At 50.5% G+C, this 27,876-nt stretch overlaps 12 protein-coding genes across 12 annotated transcripts; 6 read left to right on the top strand and 6 right to left on the bottom strand.

Moving 5' to 3' along the window:
* Positions 1 to 364: 364 nt before the first annotated feature.
* On the top strand, positions 365 to 3,420 carry N7466_004418 (uncharacterized protein; the record flags this gene model as incomplete). Its single annotated transcript, XM_057163815.1, has 2 exons — positions 365 to 2,054; positions 2,117 to 3,420. 2 exons carry the CDS (start codon positions 365 to 367, stop codon positions 3,418 to 3,420), a joined length of 2,994 nt encoding a protein of 997 aa, XP_057022496.1.
* A 741-nt stretch (positions 3,421 to 4,161) lies between these two features.
* Positions 4,162 to 5,153, bottom strand: N7466_004417 (flavin reductase family protein; the record flags this gene model as incomplete). Its single annotated transcript, XM_057163814.1, has 2 exons — positions 4,162 to 4,973; positions 5,108 to 5,153. 2 exons carry the CDS (start codon positions 5,151 to 5,153, stop codon positions 4,162 to 4,164), a joined length of 858 nt encoding a protein of 285 aa, XP_057022495.1.
* A 362-nt stretch (positions 5,154 to 5,515) lies between these two features.
* On the top strand, positions 5,516 to 6,049 carry N7466_004416 (mitochondrial 54S ribosomal protein bL31m; the record flags this gene model as incomplete). The annotated part of the gene is made up of 1 exon (XM_057163813.1): positions 5,516 to 6,049. The coding sequence occupies one exon, from the start codon at positions 5,516 to 5,518 to the stop codon at positions 6,047 to 6,049; it is 534 nt and encodes a 177-aa protein (XP_057022494.1).
* Positions 6,050 to 6,267: 218 nt separating this feature from the next.
* N7466_004415 (uncharacterized protein) lies at positions 6,268 to 8,668 on the bottom strand (the record flags this gene model as incomplete). Its single annotated transcript, XM_057163812.1, has 5 exons — positions 6,268 to 7,275; positions 7,337 to 7,371; positions 7,441 to 7,446; positions 7,507 to 8,301; positions 8,395 to 8,668. The coding sequence occupies 5 exons, from the start codon at positions 8,666 to 8,668 to the stop codon at positions 6,268 to 6,270; spliced, it is 2,118 nt and encodes a 705-aa protein (XP_057022493.1).
* Positions 8,669 to 12,222: 3,554 nt separating this feature from the next.
* On the bottom strand, positions 12,223 to 14,249 carry N7466_004414 (sorting nexin 1; the record flags this gene model as incomplete). The annotated part of the gene is made up of 6 exons (XM_057163811.1): positions 12,223 to 12,378; positions 12,441 to 13,043; positions 13,095 to 13,475; positions 13,539 to 14,041; positions 14,100 to 14,156; positions 14,216 to 14,249. The coding sequence occupies 6 exons, from the start codon at positions 14,247 to 14,249 to the stop codon at positions 12,223 to 12,225; spliced, it is 1,734 nt and encodes a 577-aa protein (XP_057022492.1).
* A 1,095-nt stretch (positions 14,250 to 15,344) lies between these two features.
* Positions 15,345 to 16,234, bottom strand: mde1 (methylthioribulose 1-phosphate dehydratase MDE1; the record flags this gene model as incomplete). The annotated part of the gene is made up of 3 exons (XM_057163810.1): positions 15,345 to 15,456; positions 15,531 to 16,006; positions 16,088 to 16,234. 3 exons carry the CDS (start codon positions 16,232 to 16,234, stop codon positions 15,345 to 15,347), a joined length of 735 nt encoding a protein of 244 aa, XP_057022491.1.
* Positions 16,235 to 16,868: 634 nt separating this feature from the next.
* Positions 16,869 to 18,699, top strand: clxA (calnexin; the record flags this gene model as incomplete). The annotated part of the gene is made up of 3 exons (XM_057163809.1): positions 16,869 to 16,991; positions 17,058 to 17,471; positions 17,551 to 18,699. 3 exons carry the CDS (start codon positions 16,869 to 16,871, stop codon positions 18,697 to 18,699), a joined length of 1,686 nt encoding a protein of 561 aa, XP_057022490.1.
* An 820-nt stretch (positions 18,700 to 19,519) lies between these two features.
* Positions 19,520 to 21,348, top strand: N7466_004411 (CoA-acylating methylmalonate-semialdehyde dehydrogenase; the record flags this gene model as incomplete). Its single annotated transcript, XM_057163808.1, has 2 exons — positions 19,520 to 20,234; positions 20,294 to 21,348. 2 exons carry the CDS (start codon positions 19,520 to 19,522, stop codon positions 21,346 to 21,348), a joined length of 1,770 nt encoding a protein of 589 aa, XP_057022489.1.
* A 326-nt stretch (positions 21,349 to 21,674) lies between these two features.
* On the bottom strand, positions 21,675 to 22,675 carry N7466_004410 (uncharacterized protein; the record flags this gene model as incomplete). The annotated part of the gene is made up of 4 exons (XM_057163807.1): positions 21,675 to 21,800; positions 21,855 to 22,316; positions 22,474 to 22,515; positions 22,622 to 22,675. 4 exons carry the CDS (start codon positions 22,673 to 22,675, stop codon positions 21,675 to 21,677), a joined length of 684 nt encoding a protein of 227 aa, XP_057022488.1.
* Positions 22,676 to 23,077: 402 nt separating this feature from the next.
* On the top strand, positions 23,078 to 24,641 carry N7466_004409 (uncharacterized protein; the record flags this gene model as incomplete). The annotated part of the gene is made up of 3 exons (XM_057163806.1): positions 23,078 to 23,116; positions 23,169 to 23,228; positions 23,295 to 24,641. The coding sequence occupies 3 exons, from the start codon at positions 23,078 to 23,080 to the stop codon at positions 24,639 to 24,641; spliced, it is 1,446 nt and encodes a 481-aa protein (XP_057022487.1).
* A 328-nt stretch (positions 24,642 to 24,969) lies between these two features.
* On the bottom strand, positions 24,970 to 26,800 carry N7466_004408 (dolichyl-P-Man:Man(7)GlcNAc(2)-PP-dolichol alpha-1,6-mannosyltransferase; the record flags this gene model as incomplete). Its single annotated transcript, XM_057163805.1, has 3 exons — positions 24,970 to 26,387; positions 26,444 to 26,725; positions 26,791 to 26,800. 3 exons carry the CDS (start codon positions 26,798 to 26,800, stop codon positions 24,970 to 24,972), a joined length of 1,710 nt encoding a protein of 569 aa, XP_057022486.1.
* Positions 26,801 to 26,923: 123 nt separating this feature from the next.
* Positions 26,924 to 27,540, top strand: N7466_004407 (YOS1 family protein; the record flags this gene model as incomplete). The annotated part of the gene is made up of 4 exons (XM_057163804.1): positions 26,924 to 26,957; positions 27,013 to 27,072; positions 27,174 to 27,284; positions 27,485 to 27,540. The coding sequence occupies 4 exons, from the start codon at positions 26,924 to 26,926 to the stop codon at positions 27,538 to 27,540; spliced, it is 261 nt and encodes an 86-aa protein (XP_057022485.1).
* Positions 27,541 to 27,876: the final 336 nt, after the last annotated feature.

Genomic DNA, 27,876 nt, shown 5'->3' with positions numbered 1-27,876 from the left:
AGTAGAAGAAGATGAACTTGGAAATTTCCAAATTCAAAGATAAAAGCGGCAGGCACCGCCTTCCCGATGCTTCATGATCGACACCCTTTTTTCCTTACCATACGTTACCGCACGGTTTCTTTCTCTGCCTCCAAACCTCATACACTTTTCCTTTCTCTTCTTCGTACCACTTTCCTTCGTTTTTTCCTTCTTTCCCTTCCCCCACATTCTCACTTTCTCCATACGATCTTCATTTACTCCGGACACCTTGGGAGAAGTGTCCTTTCCTTTCTATCTCACCCATTCCCCCTCTTCCAGCCTGGTCCCAGTCCTTGGCCTTGTCCCGCCAAGCTGACTCGGACCTGGGTTTCGGGCCCGCTCGCCCATGCCGCGCTCATCTGCTGCGGGTAGGAAGAACCAGAGCAATCGTCAAGACAATGGCATCGTCGGCCCCGGCAAGAAAGTAACCAAGCAGAAATCTAGCGGCCACCTCAACGGCTCGTCCGCCAACGGCGCCGCTTTCGCGGCTGCCTCCGCGCCTCTCGACCTGTCCGCCCATCGTTCCACAAGCGACACCGCCGTCACATCTCCTGTAGCCGGCGTCAAGGGTGTGGATGGGTTGAAGCCGGATGGCAATGGCCGTGTGATGGCAAATGGGAATAGCAAGGGTGTGGATGTGGCTTCGAGCCAAGCTAACGGCGTTGTGCCGCAGAATGGTGGCATGGCAGGTACGGCTTCTCGGAATGGCCCTGGAAAACGATCTGGGTCAAACGCCTCAATCAATCCGCTCCAACTCGCATCCACTATCCTCAAGTCCTGTCCCATGTACGACACTATCGCCATTTTGATTTTTCTACTGCAACTTCCGCCGATGGTCCTTACGCTCGTTCAATTCCTCTTCGCATCCTTGACCTTCATGCCTCCCAGTGGCGCCGCTGCCGGATCCCTGTCTGCCAATTTCGACATTTTCCAGGGCCCCGCCGGTACTCCTTCTTTAGGGACGATGATGGCCATGGATACCTTCTGCCTTCTCGTCTGGGGTCTCTTCATGTGGACTTGGGCACAAAATTTCGCAATCGATCTCGCCCACGTTCAGGTCGCCATCACGCTAGGCGGCGGAGGATCTGGAAAGAACGGCGGAGTCAATGGGCTCTGTGTTGGAATTGTTCTGCTTCTTCATATCGTTCGCAGCAAGGGCATTCAGGATTTTGTGGTGGGACATCTCGTTTCCGCCAAATTCATCAGCCCAGATCTACTTTCTCAATATTCCAGTCTCCTGCCCGCCGAATTCCGACGCACGGAGGCATCAACATCTCCGAGCTGGCTGAGGAGTCTCCTCGCCGTACATATATTAGCACAAGCTGGAACCGCAATGGCACGACGTTCAATGGCAAAGAACCGGGCTCCTGCCCCACCTCGGAGTGGGAAACGCGGAGATACGGAGGCTTCAGCAGGCTCACAGGGTCAACCCGATTCTGCTCTCGAGTCGGCTGCTAGTCTTTCATCTTCTCTCGTGGGACCGGATGGTCAATTTGTCAAGGATGGCAAGGATCGGTTAACTTCCGCCAAAAAACGCAGGAGGCAAGCCAATCAAGTCCGAAGTCGCCAACCGTTTTGGGCCGCTCTGGCCAGTACAAAGGTTACCGTCATGCGAGAATACGAGCATTCACGAGCATCTTCGAAAACAACGTGTGGTCTCACAATGACCGAGGAGGATCTTCAAGGTGTTTCCCTGGATGACGGATTGGTATGGATTACAGACGTGGATAGTTCTTCGATCAAGTTTGCTGCCGGTGATCTTAGCGAGGATTCCACGACAGGAAGCTCTAGCGAAGCCGGACGCTTAGAAGGTGATGTGGAACCGTTTTATGTTTGCGTGAACGGGGCGCTTTGGGCTACTGCGACAATTGTGCGGGTGTCGGACTCTTCAAAGGGAAGCATGGTGCAATGGCGGGGCGAGGTCTGCGGTCTTGCTCCCAATTGTGCTTACACTTGCTCCTTTGTGCGCAGCGATACCGATGAGGAAATCTGCGTCATGAGTGTCAAGACACCCACGACAGCCGACACAGAACAAAGTAAGTTTTCCCAACATGTGATGGAATACTCGAAGTCACCTAAAATCTGACCAATTGATTAGCCGTTTCAGCGATACCGACTCCCCCACAGCCGCTCTATAGACCTTCCTCGCCCTCGACGACGCTGAAGAACTCCATCAACAATGCCGAAGCCAAACTGAACGAGAAGCGCTCTCGGTTGAAGAAGACGAAGAACGATCATAAGCTTCAAATCTCAAGAATCCGAAAGGAGCTAGACAATTATAACAACCGTCTGCAAAGCGGTACCGATGAGAACAAACAAAAGCAGCGCTCACTTCAGTTGGAGCGAAACATTCGCCAAACGGAGGAAGCCACCACCGCCCTTGAAGTGCAACTAGACAGTATGGAGAATATTCCAGAGGAAGAAGTGGAGCAGTGGAATGCACAAAAGGCCGACTTTGACCGGGAACTGGAGCGTTTCAATCTGGCAAAGGAGGAGCTACAGGAGGCTCGTCTTGCTGCAGCTCAGCAAGTCTCGTCGCTGGAACAGGAACTCAATCTGGGCATCCAGAAGCGAGAGCGGCTCCAGGGCCGCCGGACTCGTGTCAATGAACAGTATGAGCGCATAATATCTGCCAACGCTCAGGGGTTAAATGAACGAGAACGTCGCGCGGCTGAGCAGTTTGCCCGAGAACAAGATCAGGCCAAGATGGAAGTCAACTTCCATGAGCAATTCGCGAGTATCAGCCAATCCGTGCAAGATTTCCAACTGCGCACTGGTCAGCTTTGGCAGCAGGCTTCTGCAATCGAGCAGTCCATTCAGCAGCAACAGCAGCAGATGCTCATGGACTCCGGTCCCCTTACCCCCGAAGGAAACCTACCTGGAACCAACCCTCTGGCTGAGATCAATACCTCTCTTGCCAGTGGTCACACTGGCCGCTCACTGTTGGCTCTCAGCTTCCCTCCAGCCAAGCCCAGTCCTCTGCAGACTTCTTCTTCTCCAGTTCATGCTACAGATTCTTCGCACCCGACCAGCCCTGTTCAAGACGCGTTCATGTCTCAGTTCCCAAATTCTCCATTCGGCAATGGAAATTCATACTTCGCACCTGAGATCAACCATCGAGACCGCTCGTTCTCCAACCGTTCCACCCGCAGCAGCTTATATGGTTCGGAGTTCTTCGAGCCCAATCGCTTCCCTTCTCTCCAGTTCGACTTGTCCGATTTACTGTCTGAAAAGCAGCGACCTGGCTCGGATACCAACAACTATCTGTTCCAGACTGGTCGTTCTTCGCTGAGCCCTTTCCAGCGAGCAGCGAGTCGCGGTAGTGGGGTCGGAAGTGGCAGCGGCAGCGGTGGCAGCGGGAGCGGCAGTGGAAGTGGCAGTCCAAAGTCTGCACGCGATTGAGAAGGTTCCACGAAGGTCTCACCCTTTTAAATCTGGTCAAAATGATGACTTGCTCTCGATTGTGACCTTTTGGGCCCTTTGATTTCGCCTGCCCTTTGAATGCTTCGTCTAACATGTTTGTTCCTGTGCCTTTGTTACATTTGGTTGTGATCACTGTCTTGCGGCTTCTTCCTATCTCCTGGTCCATGGACTTGTCGGCAGTCTTGGGTTCTTTTGAAGTATCATCGGACATGTATCTCGCGGTGAGCTTATGCAGCTTGTATAGGCCCGGTTGAAGTGAGATGAATCGCAGCTCTGTTCTTAAGACTAAAAGCTTGTTCTACATATATCATCAACACCCGTTCATGCCACTTTATTATCTCGTAAACTTCCATCTTGTAGTTTGAGTTTGTGTGTATCTATATTTAGGCTTCAGTAAATAACAGACCCGCAATATCAGGTATTTCCATCCCAATGAAGTCAAGCCAGTTGGCCCATGAAATCCACGAAATCCACGGTTCAAGTGGGGCAATACCAATACATGCTGGAAACATTCCAAGGGCTGGGCTAGGCTCTTTTCGCGTATTTAAAACTTGTCATTTAAATGATATTTGATTGTAAGTGGTATATCAACTGCTGCAGATCGAGATAAACCCAGTCGACAGCCATGGTGTTGGATCTAATAATGTACAGTGCCACGCTCCACCAAGCGCAGCATAACCCATTCTAACATGCAATCTATTTAGCAAACTTCCAAACAACTTAAATCTCACTTCCCATCTTCCAAAACTTAGTATTGGCATATGACAGACATAATCGGTCCGCCGAATGCTCATCACCACTCTCTTGCGAACAGTGGTCTTCCGAAACCACAAGATTCTTGCCTTCAATTGTACGGACAACAGTCCCCAGTATAATCGAGTGGTCATGCACATCGATCTTCTGCGGGTGCAGAGTACATTCAAATACGAACGGGAAATCAGCATTCCCGTTCTCTTTCTTTAATTCATGCGCACCGTCTCGCCTCCTTAAAATAGGAAGAGGTCTCTCGGATCCCGAATCCTGGAGGCTAGAAGAAACATCCAAGGCTCCGAACTCAAAGTCTCCATGTCCATTCAATATACTAGCAAGAGTGGTGTTTCCTTTCGAGAAATTTCGCGCGAGAATAGCGGTTGCGGGTCCCGGAGCAAGTAAATGGACCAGGAATCGTCGCGAGGCAAGCAGAGAGTTTAGTGTCTCGGATGGCCTGCGAACGTTGAATGAGATGACCGGATTAGGTGTGAGGGTGACGGTGTTGAAAGAGGAGACTGTCATGCCGCGGAATGAGGATGTGCCTGGGGCTCCGGTGGGGTCTGTTGCTGTGATTATGGCGACGGGGTATGGCACGCGGCGCATTAGAAGGCGGACTTGGTCGGATATTGAGGATGAGGGACAGTTTTTAGGTGGCGTATTAGGGGATGAGACTTGTGCTGGTTCATTTGTAGGTGTTGATTGAGCTTCCGGGGCTTTGGAAGCTGTAGCACTGCTGATATTTCGTCGGGAGCATTGTGAGTTGTGCTGGTGGGTTGGCCGCGCTGGTAGAGTTTGGAAAGACGAAAAGCTGTGCGATGGTGTGTATATGGAGTTCCCGGTGTTTAAAGACCCTGAAGAGCCTTAGACGATGCGCACCAGTCAAAAATGGGGCTGATAAACAAAAAGCGACACTTACCTCCGCGGGCTCCCCGGGCCGCAAGTCGCGGGACCGATAGCTTCATGTCGCCGATTGAACGGGATGATAATGCCGCTCGGCGCGCAGAAAGACCACACAAGAAGATCAAAAGCAGTACCGGATCTATGACACTTGTCGTTTCAAGCCAAAGACTCCGTCGCGAGTCTCCAAACGAACAAGTTGCTCCAAACCCTGAAAGTCCGCAAAAATCACGGATCCGCTTACGTAACCCGCGATAATTTCTCTCCCGCGACACAAGTTGTATAGCATCAACTTCACCCTCCTTCTCCTCTCTCAATCGCATTCCTGCCCACCACATACGACACCCAGGGGAGCCAATTCGATACCTCAAATACCCAATTCAACACAGGTTACTAGCTGCAGCGCAGCACCTCCGAGCCGATGTCAATGCACACCACCCTTCGCCGCACCGCGGCCACAATAAATAGCTCAACAAGCACCATCCTTCCCTCCAGCCAAATCACCTCCACCCCGTTCAAGAGCACATCCTTTGTCTGCTCGCAATGCCGACACGCTACTCTCCTCCGCCGTCCTAAGCGCCCCTACACCTTCACCCAGCTCATTACGCTCTCCGACGGCAGCGCCTTCACGCACCGCACCACCTCTCCCGCGCCGGTGTACCGCTCTACACGTGATACCCGCAACTCGCTCCTGTGGAACCCGTCTAGCAGCAAGCTTATGAACGTGGAGGACGATGAGGCTGGTCGACTCGCTGCTTTCCGTGCGCGTTTCGGTCGCAGCTTCGATGCTAGTGCCCCTGCTGCGGAGGCGGATCCTGCTCTCGCCAAGGCCCAGGAAGAGGCTGCTAAGGCGCAGGAGAAGCAAGATCAGGAGGATGAGGATAACTTGTTGGACTTGATCAGTTCATTTGGACAGGGCGAGGCCCCGCCTCCAGAGAAGAAGAAGACATGGAAGCACTGAGGGGAATATCTCGGGTTGAGATAGTTTGAAAGGAAGAAAGATTGTAAGACCATTGGTCGGGAGTTGGGTTTCTTTATTATGTTTCATCTCTCTTGTACATTATACATATATCTGTTTCTCTGTGCATCAAATCAATTTGCTTTATTATTCTGAGATTCACGATATAGCCTCCTTCAAATAACATTGAAGGTTGGAACTTGATCTGGGGCTCGGTAGCTTCAAAGGCTGGGACTGAAGCCTTCGACTGTAACATCCCAATCTACGGGGAAATGAGGACCCTCATCGCCAGTCCAGCCTCCAGCCATCATTGCAGTTGCCAACAGCAAACCCCCAGCATCAGGCATATATGGAGTGGGGACCCGACTTCCTCCTTCGGCATATCCCGCATCATCGAAAACATAGTAAGAGTCCAGAAGATACGCAACAGCCTGGTCCACATCTCCTAGACGCAGACTATTCATGGCCAACATGCTAAAGTCCCATCCATAAGAGTCCCCAAAGTCCCAAAGCTCCTTAATAAGCTCGGCAGTATTGCGCATAGTCGTCAGGTTAAGTGGCACACCAGTCGAAGGAGGCGGAAGCAAGCCATAAACACCAATCATAGCCGGATGATCCTGCACAGTCGTGCTGTTCACTTTCCACATATCAGGAATACCTTCATAAACAGCATAGGCATCATCAATAACAGGCAGCGGAGCAAGATTGTCTCGCACAGTGACCCAGTTTTTCGGCACAGAGACGCCCTGGCGCTCTTTCCACTGAATTGCAACGTCGAGACCAAACCGCCAATAGGCCAGCTCGAATGTCGGGTTGACGGTGCTGTTTGGACTTGTGTTCTCGCTAACCGGGTACATTGGAGGACCCAGATCATATACCATAGTTGTATCGTTCCACCACGCATACGAGGCCATGAAGTCAGCTGTAGCTGTTATCACCTCGTCCCACTCTTGTAGGGTGTTCTTATTAGGAAAGGCGCGGTAGACGTATTCGGCAAAATGCATGACGTGAGGCTGTTGCCAGATCAGTAATGCATTTATTTCGCCTGGGGCGCTGCGTCCTGTTGGATCTGTCATCTTGCCCCAGCGGGCGCCCTCATATCCCTGTGCTGTGGCTCTGTCTATGCTGGACTGGAGAAATCGTTGATATGTGCTTGGTGCACTCCGAGAAAGGAGATCGTAGTGTCCCCATCGGGCAAAATGTAGACTGTGCCATAGGAACATTTCAAGCTGGCATACTCTCGTCAGCTTTCGGTGCATGTGTGGTAATGGCCTTGCAGGCATGACTTACATGGAATTTTCCGTACCACCCATTGTTCACAAGGCCTAGCATATATTTTTAGTAGCTGAAATATAGTAGGGTAGATGCATTATATAGACGGAAGAGTCTCATACCAGATTCTAGTAGACAGAAAAATTAGCAAAAATGACTCGGAAACAAAAGAATAATTCATGGAATACCTTGCGGGGGATTGTATGATGCCTCATTTACCGCAACGAGGTACTGAGAGAGAATAATACGGCGTTGGAGCTCGGTAGCATTCGCATTTTCAGTCGCCGACAAGTCTATAAAGGCACCAGTCATCCAGTAATCCTCCCACCATTCTCTGGACCCAGCCGCAATGCTCTCATACGTCGGGAAATCATCGCGATTATCACTAGCCGGCTGAAAGTCGGCCACAATTTGCAGAATATCCGATCCCTTAGGCGTGAGGATGAATCGATTCGTTCCAGGCAAAGGCCCAGTGATAGAAACTTCCGTATGCCACTTCACTCCAAGCCGGTTGACATTACTGTCAAGAACGTGCTCAAACAAGGCCGTATCGGGTGTAGATTTCACATGTACTGAACTGTTTGTGGTGTCATTCCACACACCAACATACGGTGCGTCGAACTTCTCAGTATCGGATATGGGAAAGTCAAAGAAGAGACCCAAGTCTCCAGAGATCAGTAGATCCGACTTGATCTGTATTCCCACGATAGGGTCAGTTGGGTGAGACCAGACCTGAACCGAGACATTGGATCCATTGTACTGGAATGAAGATTGAATAGTTCCTTCCCAGATATCCAGATCCTGGGACTTGTAAAGTAGTGACTCTTCGGTGATGTTTTGGCCCGGGAAATGTAGGCCAATGTTGGCTATGCTCAATCGTTGAGGATTCTCAATAAGCCAGTTCGATATATCGTTTTCGTCTGGATTGGGCATGTCATAATTGACAAGACGGCCATGCGTCCACCAGTCCAGGCCTGTAAAGTCTATTTCATATAGCTTGGTTAGTACTGATTTACATGTATGCACACGAAATTTCTAATCCAATGTTTGGCTGGTAGTAGAAACGAGCGACTAACCAGAACAAGAGGTTTGACCAGGAGTAGTTGGCAAACTGAAATTATGCCAAGCCCAAGAGCTCTCAATGGCGAAATGAGAGAATGTCTGTAAGCCAGTGACATCTGCACCAAATGCAAAGTTGCCATTGCCGACTTGTAGCGGTGTTGTTGGAGAACTGGCGTTTCGGTGAGGGTTGAAAGATCGGACTATATTCCGTCTCTGGGCGGCGGAAATCTTAGTCGCGGCTCCAGCATGTAGTAGAAAAACCAAGAACTTCAAGCTTGAAAAATGCATGTTAAAGGCAGCATATAGTCTGTACTACCTAAATTGATTATGTTTGAAGCAGCTTGAAGTTTTAAGAAAGATTATTGATAATTAATAGTACATGATGCTATAGATTAATGAGTGGTGGAAGTATATGGCCCGCTTCTCCATCGTAGTGAAATTAGGTATGCGGGGTACAGATCTACTCCTATTTAGCCTGAGATACAGGCTATATATCCACGGAAAAGGATAGTATCAAGCCGAGGTAAAGAGTCCTCTCTGAACAAAGATTTGAAGACATGGCCCCGGATATCCAAAAAAGAAGAAGCGTTCATCATCTTGGAAGATGACTGTGGTGCTTTTACCTCTACTCGGAATTGAAGTATACTGTATGTCCTTATGTATCCACAATATAATGCAGCATCTTTAGTATAAGCTGTAAATAACTTACTCCTCGTACATACGTGTCATTCGGTAGATTCAAGTAGTTCCATGGCTCAAATGTTCAGAGTTTTGTACTCTTGAGGCACCGGAGCTTCCTTGAGACGCCAATACTATCGATTCACAAAGGTCCAGATCTGCTAAGTTAATGACTTCCAAGGTTGCTCTGATACGGTACAGAGATTACCAAATCCCATCAATTTTGACTTAACTTGAAACTCTTGACAATGCCTCAGCTCGGTAAATTACATGTAAAGCAAACATTCCAAGTTCCGCTTTTGAAATCGGCCGTCTGTAGCGCTTCAAGATTTTTCTCTTTTTCTTTTGCTCCTCCTGTCTTCTCTTACACAAATGTATGTTTTATCTCCAGCTCTACCCCCCTCCACTAATATCAGGCAAACACTTCCAGTCTCTAGGACTACTTGAGAGAGAGAAGCAAAAACGAGGCACGATCTATATTGGTGAGTCTTTCTCGACTTTCAGTGACATGATATACTAATATTTCGTAGACGCAGCAGTCTGAAGAACTGATCTTTTCAGACGATTGTGACGGTTACATCCAAGCTTGAACTGCCAGATATTCTCTCATCTCTTCTTGTTATAATTGAACCCCCATAAGCTGACATCTCATCAGGGATTTGTATCGGGAATAGGACTCCCACTCCCAGCCTTTCTCACGCCTCGAAGATGACTTGATTAGCCGAGGCTGAGAATCTTCACCAGGGCCTTCGTCAGTGGGCTATGCCCTCCAAAAGCTGTCAATTTGATCACTTGCCTCGATGATGATTCGTATAAGGTACTGAGAGTCACTGTGATCCTGCTCCATGCATGCAAAAAAAGTCAGCCGAAGCTCAGCATCATAACTTGGTTCTTCATCATTGGGTCTAGCCCTCAAGTGCTCAGAAAGTCTTACAGTCAATGACTTGCCTCGGTGATGATCTGCACAACGCACTGAGAGTCACTGTGAGCCTGCTCCATGCATGCAAAAAGCCAGCCGAGGCTGAGCATCATAACCAGTTTCCTCATCATTGGGACTGGCCCTCAGAAAGTCGTGACTTGTCAATCACTTGCCTCGATGTTGATCCGCATAACGTACTGAGAGTCAATGTGATCCTGCTCCATGCATGCATGCAAAAAATCAGCCAAAGCTGAGCATCATAACGTGTTCTTCATCATTGGGACTGGCCCTCAGAAAGTCGTAAGGTCAATCACTTGCCTCGATGATGATCTGCATAACGCACTGAGAGTCACTGTGATCCTGCTCCATGCATGCATGCAAAAAATCAGCCAAAGCTGAGCATCATAACTGTTTCTTCATCATTGGGTATGGCCCTCAGAAAGTCGTATAGTCAATCACTTGCCTCGATGATGACCTGCATAATTCGTAATGCACTGAGAGGCATTGTGGACCGGCTTGATGTACGCAAAGAGTCAGTCAAAGGGCATCATATTTCTCCTTCTCTTCCCCCCGTTAGGGCTCTTGATCGCAGCAAAGTTCAAGCACTTACCTTGACACTTACCTTGATTCCCATCCCACCGGTTATAGCTGTTCGAGGATATGAATATCAAACATCCGACCAAAGGAAGAAAGGGAATGTCCCTTGTTTTCTTCAAAAAGGCTTCCAGCTGCCCAAGAAGAAAGAAAGTCATTGATACATGGGGTGATGAGAAGTGCAGATTGATCAAGACAGCGGAAGGGAGCAACAGCACTTCATGCATCTGTTGTTCGACAATGTTGGAAGGAACATTCGAGCTATTACGCCATCATGCCCATCTGCAGGTCTGCAATGACCAAATTACTCCTTATGATTACTATTCAAGGTTTTCGACTAAAATCAAGCTAAAACAGGAAGGAAGACGGCGGCATGTTTGAGACCAAGCCCTAAGATGGCAACCACGGTATGGTACCTGTTAAGATTCAGTACTAACGAATCTCAAAGCTAGACTAAGGACTCAGGCGCAAGAATGAGTTGTTGCACTTGCTCTAGGATTAGGTCCGCATCCAGAAGAATGGGTCTTGAAGAGCCCAGTACATAGATAATCCAATCTCCTTGAACATCATCATGGAAAAGGCAGAACATTGACAATAAGTTATAGCTCTACCGTGCATACTCGATGAGTTTTTTCCTTGTAAAAGATCCCAGGCCCGTTGCTACATGGGTATACAGACTAAAACATCGAAAGCCGTTGCCGTTGGAAAATTTAAGCGGTCATCATGATAATACAAAGCCAAGCAAGAAACAATTCCTGGCTGGCGAGAGCTGCGAGACCAACACTGCACATGTGGGTATTCTGAATGGATATCTACCAGAAAAAGAGTGCATTTTATACCCGAGAGCAAGTGAATTGTTACATTTAGGAAATACATAGGATGCAATCAGTACGAATCACCATAGCTAGAAAATCTTCAGAAAGGTCTTGGATTTTTTAGTATCGCGGAGCAAAGATTCCATCCATAACTCCGCGCAGTGCTCTATGTCCATCAGATAACATTGACCTCCATAACCTTCAAATGTTGGGAGCTACCTACAAGGTACGTAACAGAATCGCATGTTCCGATGAATCATCTTCTTTGAGGGTTATTTTCCACAGATTTTACCACGTGTCGCACTATATTCACATTCTCAGCAGGAAGGCTGGCTCAAAGTGAATGGTCTAACCAGGAGGTCGAATCGCGCTACGATATTGCGCGGATGGCAATCGCTTCGAAGATTGGGAAGCGGCGCTTTCGGGAATTGTTTGAACATACAATTGTACCTATCCCTGACCAGTCTACTGGCAAATAGGTACATAGTAGGTACTACTTACTCGAATTGGCAGCTGGGCAATCATTATCTACAAAACTTGGCTTTCAGCTGTTGCATTATCAATGGAGTACAGCCAGCTTTGGCGATAATGGGGAATGATCAATGAATCGTGTTATTTGGTATCGACTACAATAAACGATGGGTGGTATTTGGAGAGAAAAGAAATTCGAATATAAGAAGAAAGGAGGACTGAGGATATTCATAGGGGCCGCTGTGTGAAAGAAAGAAAAGGGCTGAACAAAAGAATTCAATTGGGAGTATAAGATGGAGCTGGACTATGCGTGAACCGGTTTTGATTGGGGCCACAAAGCCCCGAGTTTATATAGGCGGGTCGCATCACTCATCATCATCGGCCACCGAGGAAGGTTCAACTTGTGATGAAGTCTCCGGGGCATACTCCTCACCGGCATCGCCAGATGATGGTACATAGTACGGAAGGCCATCTTCTCCAGCGTCAAGACGCAAGAGGAAGGTCTCCCACAGCTCAATCAACTATTGAATTTTAGTTAGTTATGTAAGGGAAAAGCTGAAGAATGGCACAAGGAAAAACATACCTCCTTCTGAGCTTCTACTGCGCTCTCCAGGAATGTCTCTACACCAGACTTGAAGTCTTCTACCTTCTCCTTCTCAAAGCGTTGTAACTCATTCCGCATCAAGCGACCCATGTCTTCAAACAGCAATCGGGTCTGGTGTACCTTGCGCTCGGCATCAGCAACGTCGGCGTTTACTTGGTTCAAACGATCTTGCTGGGTCTTTCCTTGGCGGAGGATCTTCTCTTGGGTGTTCTTGCGTTTTTGAAGGTCAGACTCAGCGGAATGCCAACTGTGGAAAGCTTTTTGTCGCTGTCCAAAGGCCATCTTGACACTGCCGATCAAGCGAATGTACTCGTCAATGGTAATTCCTAGTGTCAAGACATCCTGTTGAGCTTGACGTTCGTAAAGTTCACGGATTCGATACTGAAGCTCCGAAAGGCCATCCAAAGGCGAGGACAGGGCGGGTGAAAGTTCAACAGCAGATAGCGCATGGAGCGAAGTGGAAAAGTCGCCTGCGGATTCAGCAAGGCCCTTTCGTTGCGCAACGACGGTGTCCATGGATTTCATGAGCGCCTTCAATTGATTCTCTAACGCGTCCAAGTAAATCTTCCGGTCATGGAACCACTACCAAAGAATTAGTAAACTTGCGCAAGAATACGGATTGGGTAAACATACGTCGTCATGTTCCACAAACTTGTTTCCTCCACCGACGGAGAGACCAAAAGAGCCAAACATGCCCTTGCTCTGGCCCAAATCGGGCTCCCGGTTCTCTTTATTCTTAACGTCGACATTGAAAGCATCACTTTCAAGGAAGATCTTCAAATCACCATCGTGCTGTAGAATTGGGTGACCAGCAATTTTATTCAACATGCGTTCCAGCGCAGCCCTTCGGGACTCGACAAAGTTGGTATCAAACCGACCCACAGCCTGCTTCTCCGGAGGAGGGGCAACAACCACGCCAGGATTGTTATTGTGCATGGAGTTGTATAGCCAAAGGAAGTCCCGGTATCGGCGGCTGACAGCAAATTCAGGCTGACGGTATGCTTTAGATGATGTCTAGATAACGTAGAATAGTGAGTTTCCCAATCTCTTATCTGGTTTCAATAAATGAACTCCCACCTTTGTCCGAATTTGGTAAACAATATGGCTGCTAGTCAAATCTCCTACTTTGTGAGGATCGCCGACGGAAATATCGAATGTAGGCTTCGCTGCCTGTTCCACGCTCATACTAGGCTGTGTCTGTCGCTTTGGTCCCATTGAATCGGCAGCAGGTTGCACGGGCGGGGGTCCTTGGAATCCGATACCATCATCTTCCAAGTTAACCGGATCACCTAAATTCCCCACCCCTGAGATTTGCGCAAAGGTCGAAGGCGGTTGAGGGTTGCGGGCAGCAAGCGATTCTTTCTGGGGTGGTGCCGGAGCTTCGTCGGCGAGTGTCGCGCTGGTATCAATTGGTGCTTCTCCCAGAGGACCGAGCGGGTCGAAAGTGTCATCAACAGCTTCCAATCGCGTGGCTTGTGCGCTGATCTTGCGGTTGCCCCTTGGGGCTCGTCTTCCAGGTGTACGGACCTCGGCCCTGCTCTCGGACAGGGCGGGTTGGGCGGAAGCGGGAGCTGGAGCTGCTGCAAGGAGTCCGACATTAGTGAGGGGTCGACGGGGAGGTTGCAGAATCGAACTTACCAACACCTTCCTGGGTGTCTGACTTCGAAGAGTCAGCCGCGAACGATGAGGGCTCGTCTGCGAATTAGATTAGATTGCAATTCGAAGCAGCGGGATCGTGATTCGTGACTGCCTACCGCCCCACGGGGAGTCGCCAGTATCGAGGTCCATTGTTTGGCGATCAATGATGTTTAAGAAAAGAAAGCAAAGAAGGGTGTGAGGAAAGCGGCTCAGGTATTAAGTTCTGCAGTTGGCTCAAGGGGCGCTCCAAAGCTCAGAAGTTTGAGTAAGTGGGAAGCTGGCAGTTGGAGAGAGTGGAGTGGAGGTGATCCGCGGCCCTTAGTCACTCACGGGATCCCGCTTTAGCAGCCCGCACTCAGTGGACCACAAGGTACGGGGGACCGGAGGATCCATATACATACTCACCTGGGCAGGATTCAGTCAGAGCTTAGGCTTTGTGCTTGGCTAATATAGATATAGTGTAATATACTCGTGATTTTAACTGGGAGGATACATAACTATAGGTATTAGGGTACATAGTGAGTGCCAAGTAGGTACTTGAGCTGGATGCATAGGTGGATACTCAGTACTCGAGGTAAGTACTTACTACTCAGTATTTAAGACAGGTGAGGTTATGTGATATTCCTTGACTAAGATTCTTTTTATATCGTTAGCTCGGTAGTTTTATAAGGAGTTGTGGGGTAGTAGGTGTAAGGTCCGCCAGCATCCAGGGCTTAAGACAATCGAGTTTGTTAGGGGTTTGTATGTCTGGACACATTGGTATGTGCCCACACACTTTTGCTACCCTACCTACTATGTATTCATGGCAGGACCCATGACCGTGTATTCCAAGGTTGTGCCCAGCGGTGACAAGGCGTTATAGAATTTGATGTGAATTTTGTTATGGGGACCCTCCGGGCCTAGTACCCCCCGTACACAACCTTCGAAGGTTTATTGTTCCAAGCTGTTCCCTACAACCCTTGCAATTGGCCTTTGCCTTTTTCTTCATCCATCAAGTCTCCAAGCTTATTCCCAAGGTTCTGCATTGGTTTTTCTTCTAAATTCGAGTTCTATCAATCTCGAAGAAGCCTACTATCTACTACAGTTCAAACATTCACGACGGGGGTTCCATCAAAACGTCTTATCATTCTCATCATTCTCATCATCACGATTGGGAATCGCCCCAGGACTGGCCAATCTATATATGCTAGCCAAAAATTATCTGTCATGCAACGACATACCGTATGCTACCAGTAATCTGGGTGTCTATTTCACCCAGGGCAATCCAAGCTTGTGCATCTCAACAGCGAGCTGGAACAGGTAGTCAAGGGACTCACACTGAGTCTTTGCCTTGGCGACGTTGTCACCCCAGACATAGCTATGGCTGAGTTAGTGGATCAAATTCAAGATAGTATGGAGGCATGAGAGAGGGGCTTGGGAGTCGACACTTACATTCCATGTCTGCGCACGAGTACCGCATACGTGTCAGGGTACTTGTCCATCGCGGCTTCGAGGCCGCTGGTCAAATCCTCCTCAAAAGCAGTATTCTCAATGATAGGAATGCTCAGAGTATCGAAGAACCCAAGCATGCCCTTGCCCTTTCCACGAGGAATGCCCTTGATTTGCTCGATGTTGTTGATCTCGAAACAAGCATCGGGACCCTTCTCGCGCTCCACCAACAAGGTCACCAAAACGGCCCATTGTGAGTGAGTGTGGATGCAGCAGCCTGCACCGTGCTCAAATGCCGTCAAGAACAGCGGGGTGCAGGCGGAGGGGTTCAGTTTGAGGGGTTTGCGGATATAGTTGCGTTCTTCAGCGGGGTACTTCTTGGTGGGCCATTGAACCACGAAAATGTTCTCCGACTTCATCAACTCCTTCTGGACACCTGAAGGGGCGATAAAGATATGATCCCCATGACGAATGGAGGTCTATTTCAGTGTCAGCATGCGGCGCGGGTCGTTGGCGCAATTAGCGCGGGGGAGAGGGGAAAAGGGAAAGAAGAGACCTACTCCACCACCAGTGCCAGTCACCCATCCCCAGTTGTAGAAGCGGCGGCAAAGGTCCGGAATCAGATTGGCCGGGTGCTCAGGGTCATCTGACTGTACCAGATAGTCATTGTTGACGGCCTCGACGGCCTTGTTGTCATCGGCGCACATGGTAGGCTGAAGGGTGTTAGCACAAGGCCAGGGTTTGCTGTTTGGGTAGGGAGGGTTGCGGAAGGGATAAGGGGGAATTGAAACCAGACTAGGGTCAATCAATTTTTCCACAGTAGGCAGCTTCAGTACCTACCTAAGTCCCTGTAGCAAACGTGTGAGACGTGGTCTACTGAGTGGTTGAAGAAGGTGTAACGGGCGCATCCAATTAGGTGGGGTGAAATCTGCAGCTCCGCGGGTCTTTGCGCGTAAAGCACATCATGTATGGTCGGCGACCGGTAAATAATACGAGAGGATTGGGTTTGAATGAGATGAGGGTTGTAGATTTTGAGAGGAAATAGTTTTTGATTGGCATTAAGAGTAATTAATTTGCAGCACATAATACATAGCAAGTACGGATAATTCATTCAATCAGACAAAACAGGGCCCCATTTCTAACGTGGAGCATCATGTATTGTTCCTGGGATTAGCCGTGGCTAGTCCCGATCGGGGAGCATGGAAGAGGCCACCTGGACCTTCGACCCTTCTACATTCTTCTATATAACCTCCGCCTTTTCTTTCTCCTCTTTTCAAGGCGTCCCTTTCTTACACTTCCCCTCTCCGCCACTGTTTCTTTGTCCCGTGTTGTTTCCTCAACATGCGTTTCGACACCGCATTCACGGCTCTGGTTTCTTCGGCCACCCTTATGGGTGTTGCCCATGCCGAGGATACCGAAGCTGCCCCCAACGCTGCCGCTAGCATTGAGAAGCCCACTTTCACTGTATGCCCACCTCACCCTATACCCCCCACTCAATTGACTTTTGAAACTAATGTAATTCTGTTTTAGCCCACAAGCCTCAAGGCTCCCTTCCTGGAGCAGTTCACTGATGACTGGGAGACCCGCTGGAAGCGTTCCAGCGCCAAGAAGGACGACCCCAAGTCTGAGGAGGACTGGGCCTACGTTGGTGAGTGGGCTGTTGAGGAGCCTACCGTCTTCAAGGGCATTGAAGGCGACAAGGGTTTGGTCGTCAAGAACGCCGCTGCCCACCACGCCATCTCCGCCAAGTTCCCCAAGAAGATCGACAACAAGGGCAAGACTCTGGTCGTTCAGTATGAGGTCAAGCCCCAGAACTCATTGGTCTGTGGCGGTGCCTACCTGAAGCTCCTCCAGGAGAACAAGAAGCTTCACCAGGAGGAGTTCTCCAACGGAACTCCCTACGTGATCATGTTCGGTCCCGACAAGTGCGGTGCCACCAACAAGGTATGATGACACTGACCCCAAATAGGCTATTTGTTTTTTTTTCTCTTTTGATCACACGCTCATTCATCTTTCTGCTTAGGTTCACTTCATCTTCCGCCACAAGAACCCCAAGACCGGCGAGTACGAGGAGAAGCACCTGAAGACTCCCCCCGTCGCCCGTACCTCCAAGGTCACTTCCCTTTACACCCTGATCGTCAAGCCCGATCAGACCTTCGAGATCCTTGTCAACGGCGAGTCTGTGAAGGAGGGCAGCCTTCTCGAGGACTTCTCTCCTTCCGTCAACCCCGAGAAGGAGATCGATGACCCCAAGGATAAGAAGCCCACTAACTGGGTCGACGAGGTCAAGATCGCTGATCCCGAGGCTGTCAAGCCCGCGGACTGGGATGAGGAGGCTCCTTTCGAGGTTCTGGATGTTGAGGCCGTCAAGCCCGAGGACTGGCTCGAGGATGAGCCCACCAGCATTGGCGACCCAGAGGCTGAGAAGCCCGAGGACTGGGATGATGAGGAGGATGGAGACTGGGTTCCTCCTACTGTCCCCAACCCCAAGTGTGCCGACGTCTCTGGCTGCGGCGAGTGGACTCAGCCCTTGAAGAAGAACCCCGAGTACAAGGGCAAGTGGTCGGCTCCTGAGATCGATAACCCTGCCTACAAGGGTGTCTGGGCTCCCCGCAAGATTGCCAACCCCGCCTACTTCGAGGACAAGACTCCCTCCAACCTGGAGCCCATGGGTGCCATTGGTTTCGAGATCTGGACCATGCAAAACGACATTCTGTTTGACAACGTCTACATTGGTCACTCCGTTGAGGACGCTGAGAAGCTCCGCCAGGAGACCTTCGATGTCAAGATTGCCGTCGAGGAGGCCGAGGAGAAGGCTTCCCAGCCCGAGCCCGAGGCCCCTACTTTCGGCACCACCACTACCTTCCAGGAGGACCCCGTCACCTTTGTCCGCCAGAGGGTCAACCAATTCGTCACTCTGGCCAAGGAGGACCCCATCCACGCCGTTAAGACCGCTCCTGAGGTCGCCGGTGGCTTGGTCGCCCTTCTCCTGACTTCCATCCTTATCATTGTCAGTGCCATCGGCTCTAGCAGCCCTGCTCCTTCCGCCGAGAAGAAGGGCAAGCAGGCCGTCAGCGCCGGTAAGGAGAAGACTGGTGAAGCCACCAGTTCCTCTGCCGACACTGGCAAGACCGGTGCCACCAAGCGCAACACCCGCTCCTCCGCCGAGTAAATGTGATGTCAGCTTTTGAAGTGGATTAAAGAAAGATATCCTCAAATCCAAATGATCGAGAGTAAAAGGACTTTCGTGTTGATTCCCTATTCCCTTATGTTTTTTTTGTCCTTGTGACATGCTCAGGTATGTACCTGCCATGTACCTTAGCCAGTTGAAGATCCCCAGACCGGTATACTTCAAAGTGTTCCATCTTTTTATCTTTCCCCCTGGTTTGACTTTCATAAGTCTCAGATTCCCCAATTTTCGATGTTTCAAATGCCAAATTACAGATTCTATGTTCAATTCATCATCAAAAAAGTGTTCTGTACATCTTATTATTCTTATATATGTGTCCACTACAAGTAGCTATTTAAAGTAAGGGTACTATGAAGTGCTGTAATAATAACCATAATCGGATAGAATAAGTGGGGGCTTTCTTCCAATAGTTGAATTTGACCGGAACGGCCTGCCTAAAGGACCATAGCAAGAGAGTCCCCCAGATTTGAATACACAGTGTGCAACCTAACTTCTAAGTAAACACAAAAGCCACGATATGCGACTATGATTCGGCGATTTCGGTTACACATTTGACGGCTATGATTGGTTGAAATCGCCGAGCATGTAGCTTATCGTGAGGTTGACTAAGGCGGTGATGTGTGTGGGGAAATCCGCTTCCAGGCGAGCGGGCGAACGGTTGACCTCGGGTTTTGGGGTAATACAAAGTATCCCGCCTTTTATATACTTGCTTCCCCCTTGCCACATACAACCTCCCACTTTCCTTCCTTCCCGTGTTTGAGATATCAATCCCTTGATCTTCTTTCAATCTCATCAATTCATCATGGCCGCCCGCCGGTCTCTGGCCAGTTCCATCCCCGCTCTGCGGTCCGTTCCCCGCACGCCCGCGGTTGCACGCGCTGCCTCAAATACCCGGGCCCTTACCACCGCTACTCCTGCCGCCAGACTGGCCGCTCGTGGAGGTGTCACATACCCTTCAGGCATCTCTGCCGTGCGTAAACTGCATGCTACTGTCCAGCAGCTCGCCCCTGCCACAACCTCGGCAGCCTCTACCGCAACCTCCTACCCGACAGATCACAATCCCATTGCCGCCCCCGTTGATACCACCAACTTCCTAGATAACGAGTTCACTACATCCAAGGCCACCAAGTGGATTGACCTCCATGATCCCGCCACTAACAACCTCATTACTCGTGTGCCCCAGAGCACCAATGAGGAGCTGAAGGCCGCCGTTGCGTCGGCCGAGAAGGCCTTCCCTGCTTGGCGCGCGACTAGCATCATGGCTAGACAGCAGATCATGTTCAAGTTCACCAGCTTGATCCGCGAGCACTGGGACCGCCTGGCTGCTTCCATCACTCTTGAGCAGGGTAAGACTTTTGCTGATGCCAAGGGTGATGTTCTCCGTGGTTTACAGGTTGCTGAGACTGCCTGTGGTATCACCACCCAGATGACTGGCGAGGTGCTGGAGGTGGCCAAGGATATGGAGACACGAAGCTACCGTGAGCCTCTGGGTGTTGTTGCCGCTATCTGCCCTTTCAGTAAGTTCATCGCATTGCATATCGGATGAAATGGCTCCAATTGCTGACCGCTTATTTAGACTTCCCTGCCATGATCCCGCTGTGGTGTATTCCCGTTGCCACCGTCACTGGTAACTGCTTGGTCATGAAGCCCTCTGAGCGTGATCCCGGTGCTGCGATGATTCTTGCCGAGTTGGCTAAGGAAGCCGGCTTCCCTCCCGGTGTTATCAACATTGTGCACGGAACTGCTCCCACTGTGGACTTCATTCTTGATGAGCCTGCTATCAAGGCCATCAGCTTCGTTGGTAGCAACCGTGCTGGTGAGTACATCTACACTCGTGGTTCCGCCAATGGCAAGCGTGTCCAGGCCAACCTCGGCGCCAAGAACCACGCTGCCGTCCTGCCTGACTGCAACAAGAACCATGCCTTAAACGCCATCACTGGTGCTGCCTTCGGTGCTGCTGGTCAGCGCTGTATGGCTCTGAGCACCGTTGTGATGGTCGGCGAGACAAAGGAATGGTTGCCCGAGATTGCTGAGCGTGCTAAGGAGCTTAACGTGAACGGTGGCTTCGAGGAGGGTGCCGACCTTGGCCCTGTTATTAGCCCCGAGAGCAAGAAGCGTATTGAGGATCTAATTGCTAGCGCTGAGGCTGAGGGTGCTACTATTCTTCTGGATGGTCGTGGCTTCAAGCCCGCGAAGTACCCCAATGGCAACTTCATTGGCCCCACCATCATCACCAACGTCACCCCTGACATGAAGTGCTACAAGGAGGAGATCTTCGGCCCGGTCCTTGTTTGCCTGAACGTTGAGACCCTTGACGATGCTATCAACACTATCAATGCCAACGAGTACGGTAACGGCGCCGCTATCTTCACCAAATCTGGCTCTACCGCCTCTCGCTTCCAAAAGGACATTGAGGCCGGCCAGTTGGGCATCAATGTTCCCATCCCCGTCCCACTGCCCATGTTCTCCTTCACCGGTAACAAGAAGAGTATCGCCGGTGGCGGTGCCAACACCTTCTATGGCAAGTCGGGCATGCACTTCTACACTCAGCAGAAGACTGTTACCAGCTTGTGGAAGAGCGAGGACGCTGTCAGCACCAAAGCTGCCGTTGTTATGCCTACTCACTCCTAATTCCCCTGATATTTATCTCTCGTAAGCTTTACCGATGCTTGATCATCGTTATCATGACCATGACTACTGCGGATTACTGCGGTTTTATTTTTAAAAATGTACCTATGCCTGAACAAATTCAGTCTTATTCAAACATGTTCCCCCTATTTCAGACTTTTTAGATTATAGACTCCAAGAATCTGAGTCTTATAATGGCACTACCCGAGATTATTGCTTAAATTTCATCATTCTCGCTTTCGCTTAAAACCCGCTGGCGAATGAAAATAAAAACAAAATATCTTGCCTTTAGCATCAGGCTAAATGCATACAGCTTCCAAAGTTCTTCTTTACTCTTTAGCCCGTCGCTCCTTGAAAGTGTATACTAGACGTCCCAACTCAAACTTCCCATCCTTGACGACAGCAACGCGACGAGTGTAACGTCGCTCGCCACCAATAATTTCGAATCCCCAGACCTGAAAAGTTAGCAGTCCACCCACAAGAAAAATTTAACAAGATAAAAGGCTTACCTGCTCAGCGGTCCACCCAACTTCCTGGTTCACAACATAACTCTGCATCCAGAGTCCCTCGCCTTCTCCAAACTCTTCGCCTTCGCCCTCAACGATGAAACCCTCACTGGCCGATCCATCAATCTGGATCTCACCACGCAGGAATTTCTGGACCTTGGCATCGGCCTCAGACCCTCCAACCTTGCTCTGCACATCAATAGCCGGGCGGGTCTTGCCATCGTCGCCCTTGGCTCCACGGAACATGCGTGAGCGGCCTTTAATGGTTCCAAAAATGGTATCTTTATGGCTGCGCTCTTGCCAGTCCAGCTTCCGCGCTTCCTTGGTACCCTGGATACCACCGGTAACGACTTGATCGACATCCATGTGGTAAACAAGTGGGTCTTCGGAGTCGGTGTACTCGTTCACGTGAAGAGTCACAGTGGCGTAGGGGAGAGCTTTGCGGACGAACCAGCTCACGCCTTGCTAGAGGGTCGTTAGTTCATGTTTCCCTCCACTAGTATGTATGCATACTGCAAGGGTATGTGACATGTCGTGTTTGTGATAAGGCCATGGGTACAGATCTTGTGTTGTGAAACTTTGGCAATTTCGCCTGAGAAAGGCCAGGGGTATTAGCACTTACTAGAGTTAGGATGGGGGCAGTAGGGTCGGACAGGGTTGCGTCCTGTTACACAAAGGCAAATTTGTTAGTTCATGGACTAATGGAGAGTATTTGTTTGTTTTCGGGGGTTTGGGGGGGGTTATGTGGCCTTCCAATGGCTTAGACATACCATCACCCACTGCCCATTGAGGTTCTTAATTGTAATATCAGCGGGAGCAGCCATTTTGTTGTAGTAGAAGCTGTAGAGCTAAGGAATGCGGGGTGGTGGGACCGTGGGGGGTAACAATTGCAAAGCGGGTTGATGTTATGTCGATGAGAAACCGAGACAACGGATTCAGGGGTATAGTGGAAGTCAAGGGTACTTCAGTGAGAGAGAAAAGGATGACAAGAACAATCTCAGGTTGATATTTCCCTCTAAATATATACTTTACCGCTCTTTCTCATGCATGTGCTATTTCCGAGGCTGACACGTGCCTCATGCTGAATAAGTTATGTCATTGATGCCTTGCTTTTCAGGACGGATACATTTTTCTAAGGCTTTAAGGCATCAAAAAGCGGACTTTACTTATCCATCGCGGGCAGCTATAGTTATCGCGTTGTTGACCTTCATCACCAACTCACAGTCATGGCTTTCAACAAGAAATATGCCGGTCTTCCAGATCTCGTACGTAAAATATTTGGGTACTATTTAAGCTTCTTGTACTAATTGAAACCAGGACCCTGCTCCAGATATCTACGAGACCCCTGACCTGACCGATGAAGCGTCCACAGTCCCAGTGAGTCCGACATATGCAATGAACACCGACATGACCTCAAGCTAATTTACAATATCGCGGGAATAGACCGGTACCATACGCACAGAGTCAGATCACGATGACGCCGGTTTCAACTCCGATATCGACCGGGAGGCAGTCAATGCCGACCAGGCGCGCGCACATTTCATGGGAGCTACAGTCGACGCCCGCGACACCAATTTCTCGGACAGTATTGCAATGAAAAGACAAGCATACCGCAGCAAAGATAAGAGCCAACGCCGAAGGCGGAGACGCGAAGACGGCACCGAAGAGGTCGGAGATTTGAGCGACAGCGAGGACGAATCGATTGAGCGACGGCTTACTCGTTTGCGGCGAGAGGTGGAGGATCTGAAGATGGAGATGGCGAACAAGGCAGAATCAGAAAAGACAGTGGTGGATAGCACACCCGCCGAAACCTCCCAAGAGGGAGGAGACTTGGGTGACGGTGTAGCTGAGCTGAGCCGCGCATTGGATAATCTGCACGCTTCGTCCCGGGGCGTTCCCAACGCCTCCTATTCGGCCGCAGCTTTGCTTGCCCAGAAACTTGGACCAGATTCATCAGCATCCAGCAAAGCGGGCGCTCAAAAATCACTACAATCCAAACCTGATGGACCCACAGCAGCTGCTGCACAGGCAGCTCTGCCCACAGCTGGGATTCTTTCTCATGCGGCTGCATTTGAGAGTCGGCTCGCCCTGCTAGAAGCATCAATGGGAATATCGAGTGCCTCCAACCCGTTCGTCGGAGACGGGTTCAATGAGCCTGCTCTGCAGCCCGTTCTGCCCGCTCTCGACCAATTGACCTCTCACCTCGGTGCTCTGACCGGTCTCTTGGTGGGCACCAACCCCGCATCTGGGGCACCGAATGCCGTGCCCGGAATGACAACTCCACATCTCGAAGCGCTCTCTTCTCGTGTTCGCAAGTTAACGACAGACGCCGAGGCTCTAGCCTCAGCTCGCAAACGCGCTGCCGATACCGCCAAATCCTCACAAACAGCTCGCGTTGCCTCCACGGGAGATGATGCTGCTGCCCAAGGCGCTGACGGCTCTTCCCCCGCTGTCGATGAACACACTGCCAAGATTCACGCTCTATACGCTACCTTACCGACCATCCAGTCCCTTCACCCTCTTCTTCCTAGTGTCCTAGAGCGTCTCCGCTCCCTGCGCGCCTGTCATTCGGGCGCTGCGCAAGCGGCAGACTCGCTTAACGAGCTTGAAAAGAGACACGCAGAAATGTCCTCGGAGATTGAGCAGTGGCGCGAGGGCCTTGCGGCTGTTGAGGAGAAGATGAGCCATGGCGAGTCAGTTCTGCGGTCGAATGTCGAGACTGTCGAGCCTTGGGTCCGCGAGCTGGAGTCTCGTATGGCAAGGTTGGAGGGACCCCCTGGTGGTTTGTAGGTGATTTGCGACCGCCATGTTTACTTAAGTCTGGGCTTTGAGAGGCCGGGCGGAGATTTATCATGATAGTACATAATACCCTGTTTCGCATGTACCTCCTTTGATGTATGGCCGCGGCTATGACCTATTGGTGCATAGTATATGCATATCGTAAAAAAATCCCAGAATGAATGCATTTTTGGATGCATGATTTACTTAAGACCTACTAGTATGGACCTGGGTGCTTTCAAGGTTGTTGCCATGGTCATATTATACGCAAGTCAATAATTGCGTTCAAATTATGAATTGCTTCGGAGAAGCTCTTCCAAAGCGTGGGGACCTGCCTCCATCAAATGTCTAAAGAACTTCTTGATCGCCTCAAAACCTTGACCCTAGGCTTCATCTTCAACTCAACCCACCAGCCCTTGAGTAGAAGCTTCCTCGCCGCCTCGCGAACATACTCAAACAACTCAACAGCACGCTCTCCACCAACCAGGGACATAACCCATCGCTCAGCGCTGCCCGCAGCCGGCTCCCCGGGTCTAATGATCGAAATTCCCGCAAATCCCTCGATCACATCGACAGTCTCCCACTGCGAACCAGGCAGTGCGTCCCGGAGATGTATCTCATCCACATCCATATATGCAGGCTCCGCAGAAGCCTCAACTAGAACATACTCAAATTTTTCCCAGAAAGAGGCCGTAGACTTGACGACTTCATCCTCAGTCTTATCATACACCCAGAGTCCACGCTCAGTGCTCGGCCGTTGCAGGAAACGGGTCACACCCGTTTGACAAACAAGGTTGCCGAGGTAAACATGGACATCCTCGCCAGAACCCGTCTCCCGATCCTGGTAGACATGCAAAGCCTCCAACGCTTTCCCACCGGGATAATTCGCAGCGGAAGCGGGCAGCAGAACAAGATTAGACAACAAGAATGAGGCGAAAGCGGACAGGACCAGAAGACGGGAGGCGTTACGCGCGAAGAACGACCGAGACCGGCGTGTCCACAGGTATGCCGCGCCAAGGGCAGCAGCAGCCGTCAAAGCCGGGATGATGTAGACGATGAAGCGCCACTCCTTGTGCGGCTGGAAACTGTACAGCGCGGCGAAGGACACCGACGGGACAAGCAAGGCTCGCGCCGAATTGCGAGTCGCGGGCTGGCGAAGCGCAACGGGGATGGCGAGGAGGTAGGTGAGCGGGTTCAGCAGGATGCGAGGGAGAGCGTTGGCAAAGTAGAAGGACCAGGGCTCTGTTCCCCAGGCTGAGGATTGGCCGTGGACGACGTTGAAGATGAAGGCTTCGAGCTCGGGCCAGAGCGGGGTGCGTTGCCAGAAGAGCGAGTCTACTGAGACGGTTGTGAGGAGGCCGATGGCGAGGCCGGCTAGGCCTGCTGGAATGGCGGTTTTAAATAGTTTGATCCGGCCGCTGAGGAGCAGGTACAGCGTCTGCGTTGCGACTAGGACCGCCAGCTCGGAGCGGAAGATGACGCCCGCGATGGTGAGGAGGCATAGCGAGAGCCGGTATGCACTTTGGGCGTGCGGCTTGGAATTGTCTACTTTGTCTGGGAGCTGGTAGCGTAGTGCTACTGTTGTCAGGCCGAAGGCGAACATGTTCGACAACGGCCGCGACGCGTAGTAGATTAGGTGGAACTGGCTGGCCTGGAGGAGGAGGTACCATGTTGCTACGGTCTGGCCGAAGCTGCGGCGTAGCCCGTATGCAAATGTAGCTAGCGCGGACGCATTGTAGAGACCCAGGATTGCTCGGGCTGTTATACTGTCAGTACAGTGAAGTTAAGATGACGCCCACTAGATGATAACTAACCTAGGATCTGGCGGTCGATTCGGCTGTCCACTGCAAGTACGAGCTGTGATATCTTGGCGAGTGCCACAGCACCAACGGCAGTCCGAGGGACAGCGCCAGGAAATTCAAAGTGATCATAATTAGAGCGCTCGGCGCCTAGCTCGGTGATTGGGAAGCCATGCTCCAAGATGTCATGGACGGCTTGGATATGGAAGGACTCCTCAACCTTAGTATAAGGCGCAACGAGGATATGAAGAAGAATCAACGAAGCGAGCAGGAATACGAGCCCCGAGAACACGAGTCCTGTACAAAGTATTAGTAAAAGCTACAATACAAACACCCCGTGCGTTGTGCGGCGCAGACTTAACCATTTCTCATAATTGCGGCGAACAAGTTGTTGATGATCCGGAGATCTGGCGCTTCCCGAAACCTCACCTTAATTAATTACTGTACTTTCCCAACTCCCTCTACCCCATTCAAACCCCCCACCTCCCCGCAACAATGTTGCTCTTCGGTCTAGGCAACTTGGTCTACGGTATGTGCCCATTTAAGAAAGCTCTCTGGCTCATTGCTGACATTTAAATTCCTAGCCATCGTCCTCCTCATCAACGCTATCGCCGTCCTATCCGAGGACCGCTTCCTGGCTCGCAGTACGTCTCCCCTTCCCTTCCTTCGCGCAAAACACAAATTCTCTCCCAAGGGGGTACTTCCAATTTGGATCACAATAAAGGCTTACACTCAGGATCTCTAGTCGGATGGGGCCGAACACAGGCTGAGCCGAGCTTCGGCGCGACCCAAGACAACACCAGCGTTAAGGCGAAGTCGATCAACCTGATTGCCAGTGTGCGGACAGTGATGCGGAGTACGTTCAACCCTCAACCTTCTCTCTGCTTCCAGACAATGCATATCTCGCTATCCCCGTTCTTTTGAGACCTGTCTCCGTCTTGATCAAGCTTGGGCTTAATATAGCTACAAGCTAGCTAGGCTTGCTTGTGAGGACGGGGCTGGGCGGCGGACGCGGCAGCTTCAGTGAACACGGCTAACAACAACGAACCACAACAGTACCTCTCATCGTCATCAACACGGTCATCATTGTCTACGAACTGATTCTCGGCTGATACCATCCAACCTTATACCATACCGATTGACGAGTTGAATAAAATTATTTTCATGCGTTTCAGACATACTAGTTCCCCGATTTTGAGGCTTGGAGCTGGCCAGTTGACTTTCATAGTCGTACTGTTCGAATCTAGCTTAACGAGCACCCTTCCTCGCTTGCCAGCCAAGGTCCAGAGAAGAGAGGCCCAAGGGACGAGGGGTGGATCGCTGTAGAAAAATTTATATGCACCGAATGGAAACACACATTACCGAGAGGTCTCACTCATAAAAAAACCGACATGAAGTTTCACTCCAATGATAACTAGGACGCCTCAATCCGTAATTGGACGGGTACG

The sequence above is a fragment of the Penicillium verhagenii genome (genome assembly GCF_028828195.1).
Source record: "Penicillium verhagenii strain IBT 33310 chromosome Unknown utg000005l_segment0_segment0, whole genome shotgun sequence".
Taxonomy (NCBI): Eukaryota; Fungi; Ascomycota; class Eurotiomycetes; order Eurotiales; family Aspergillaceae; genus Penicillium; species Penicillium verhagenii.
This window is presented reverse-complemented; position numbering and strand designations above follow the sequence as displayed.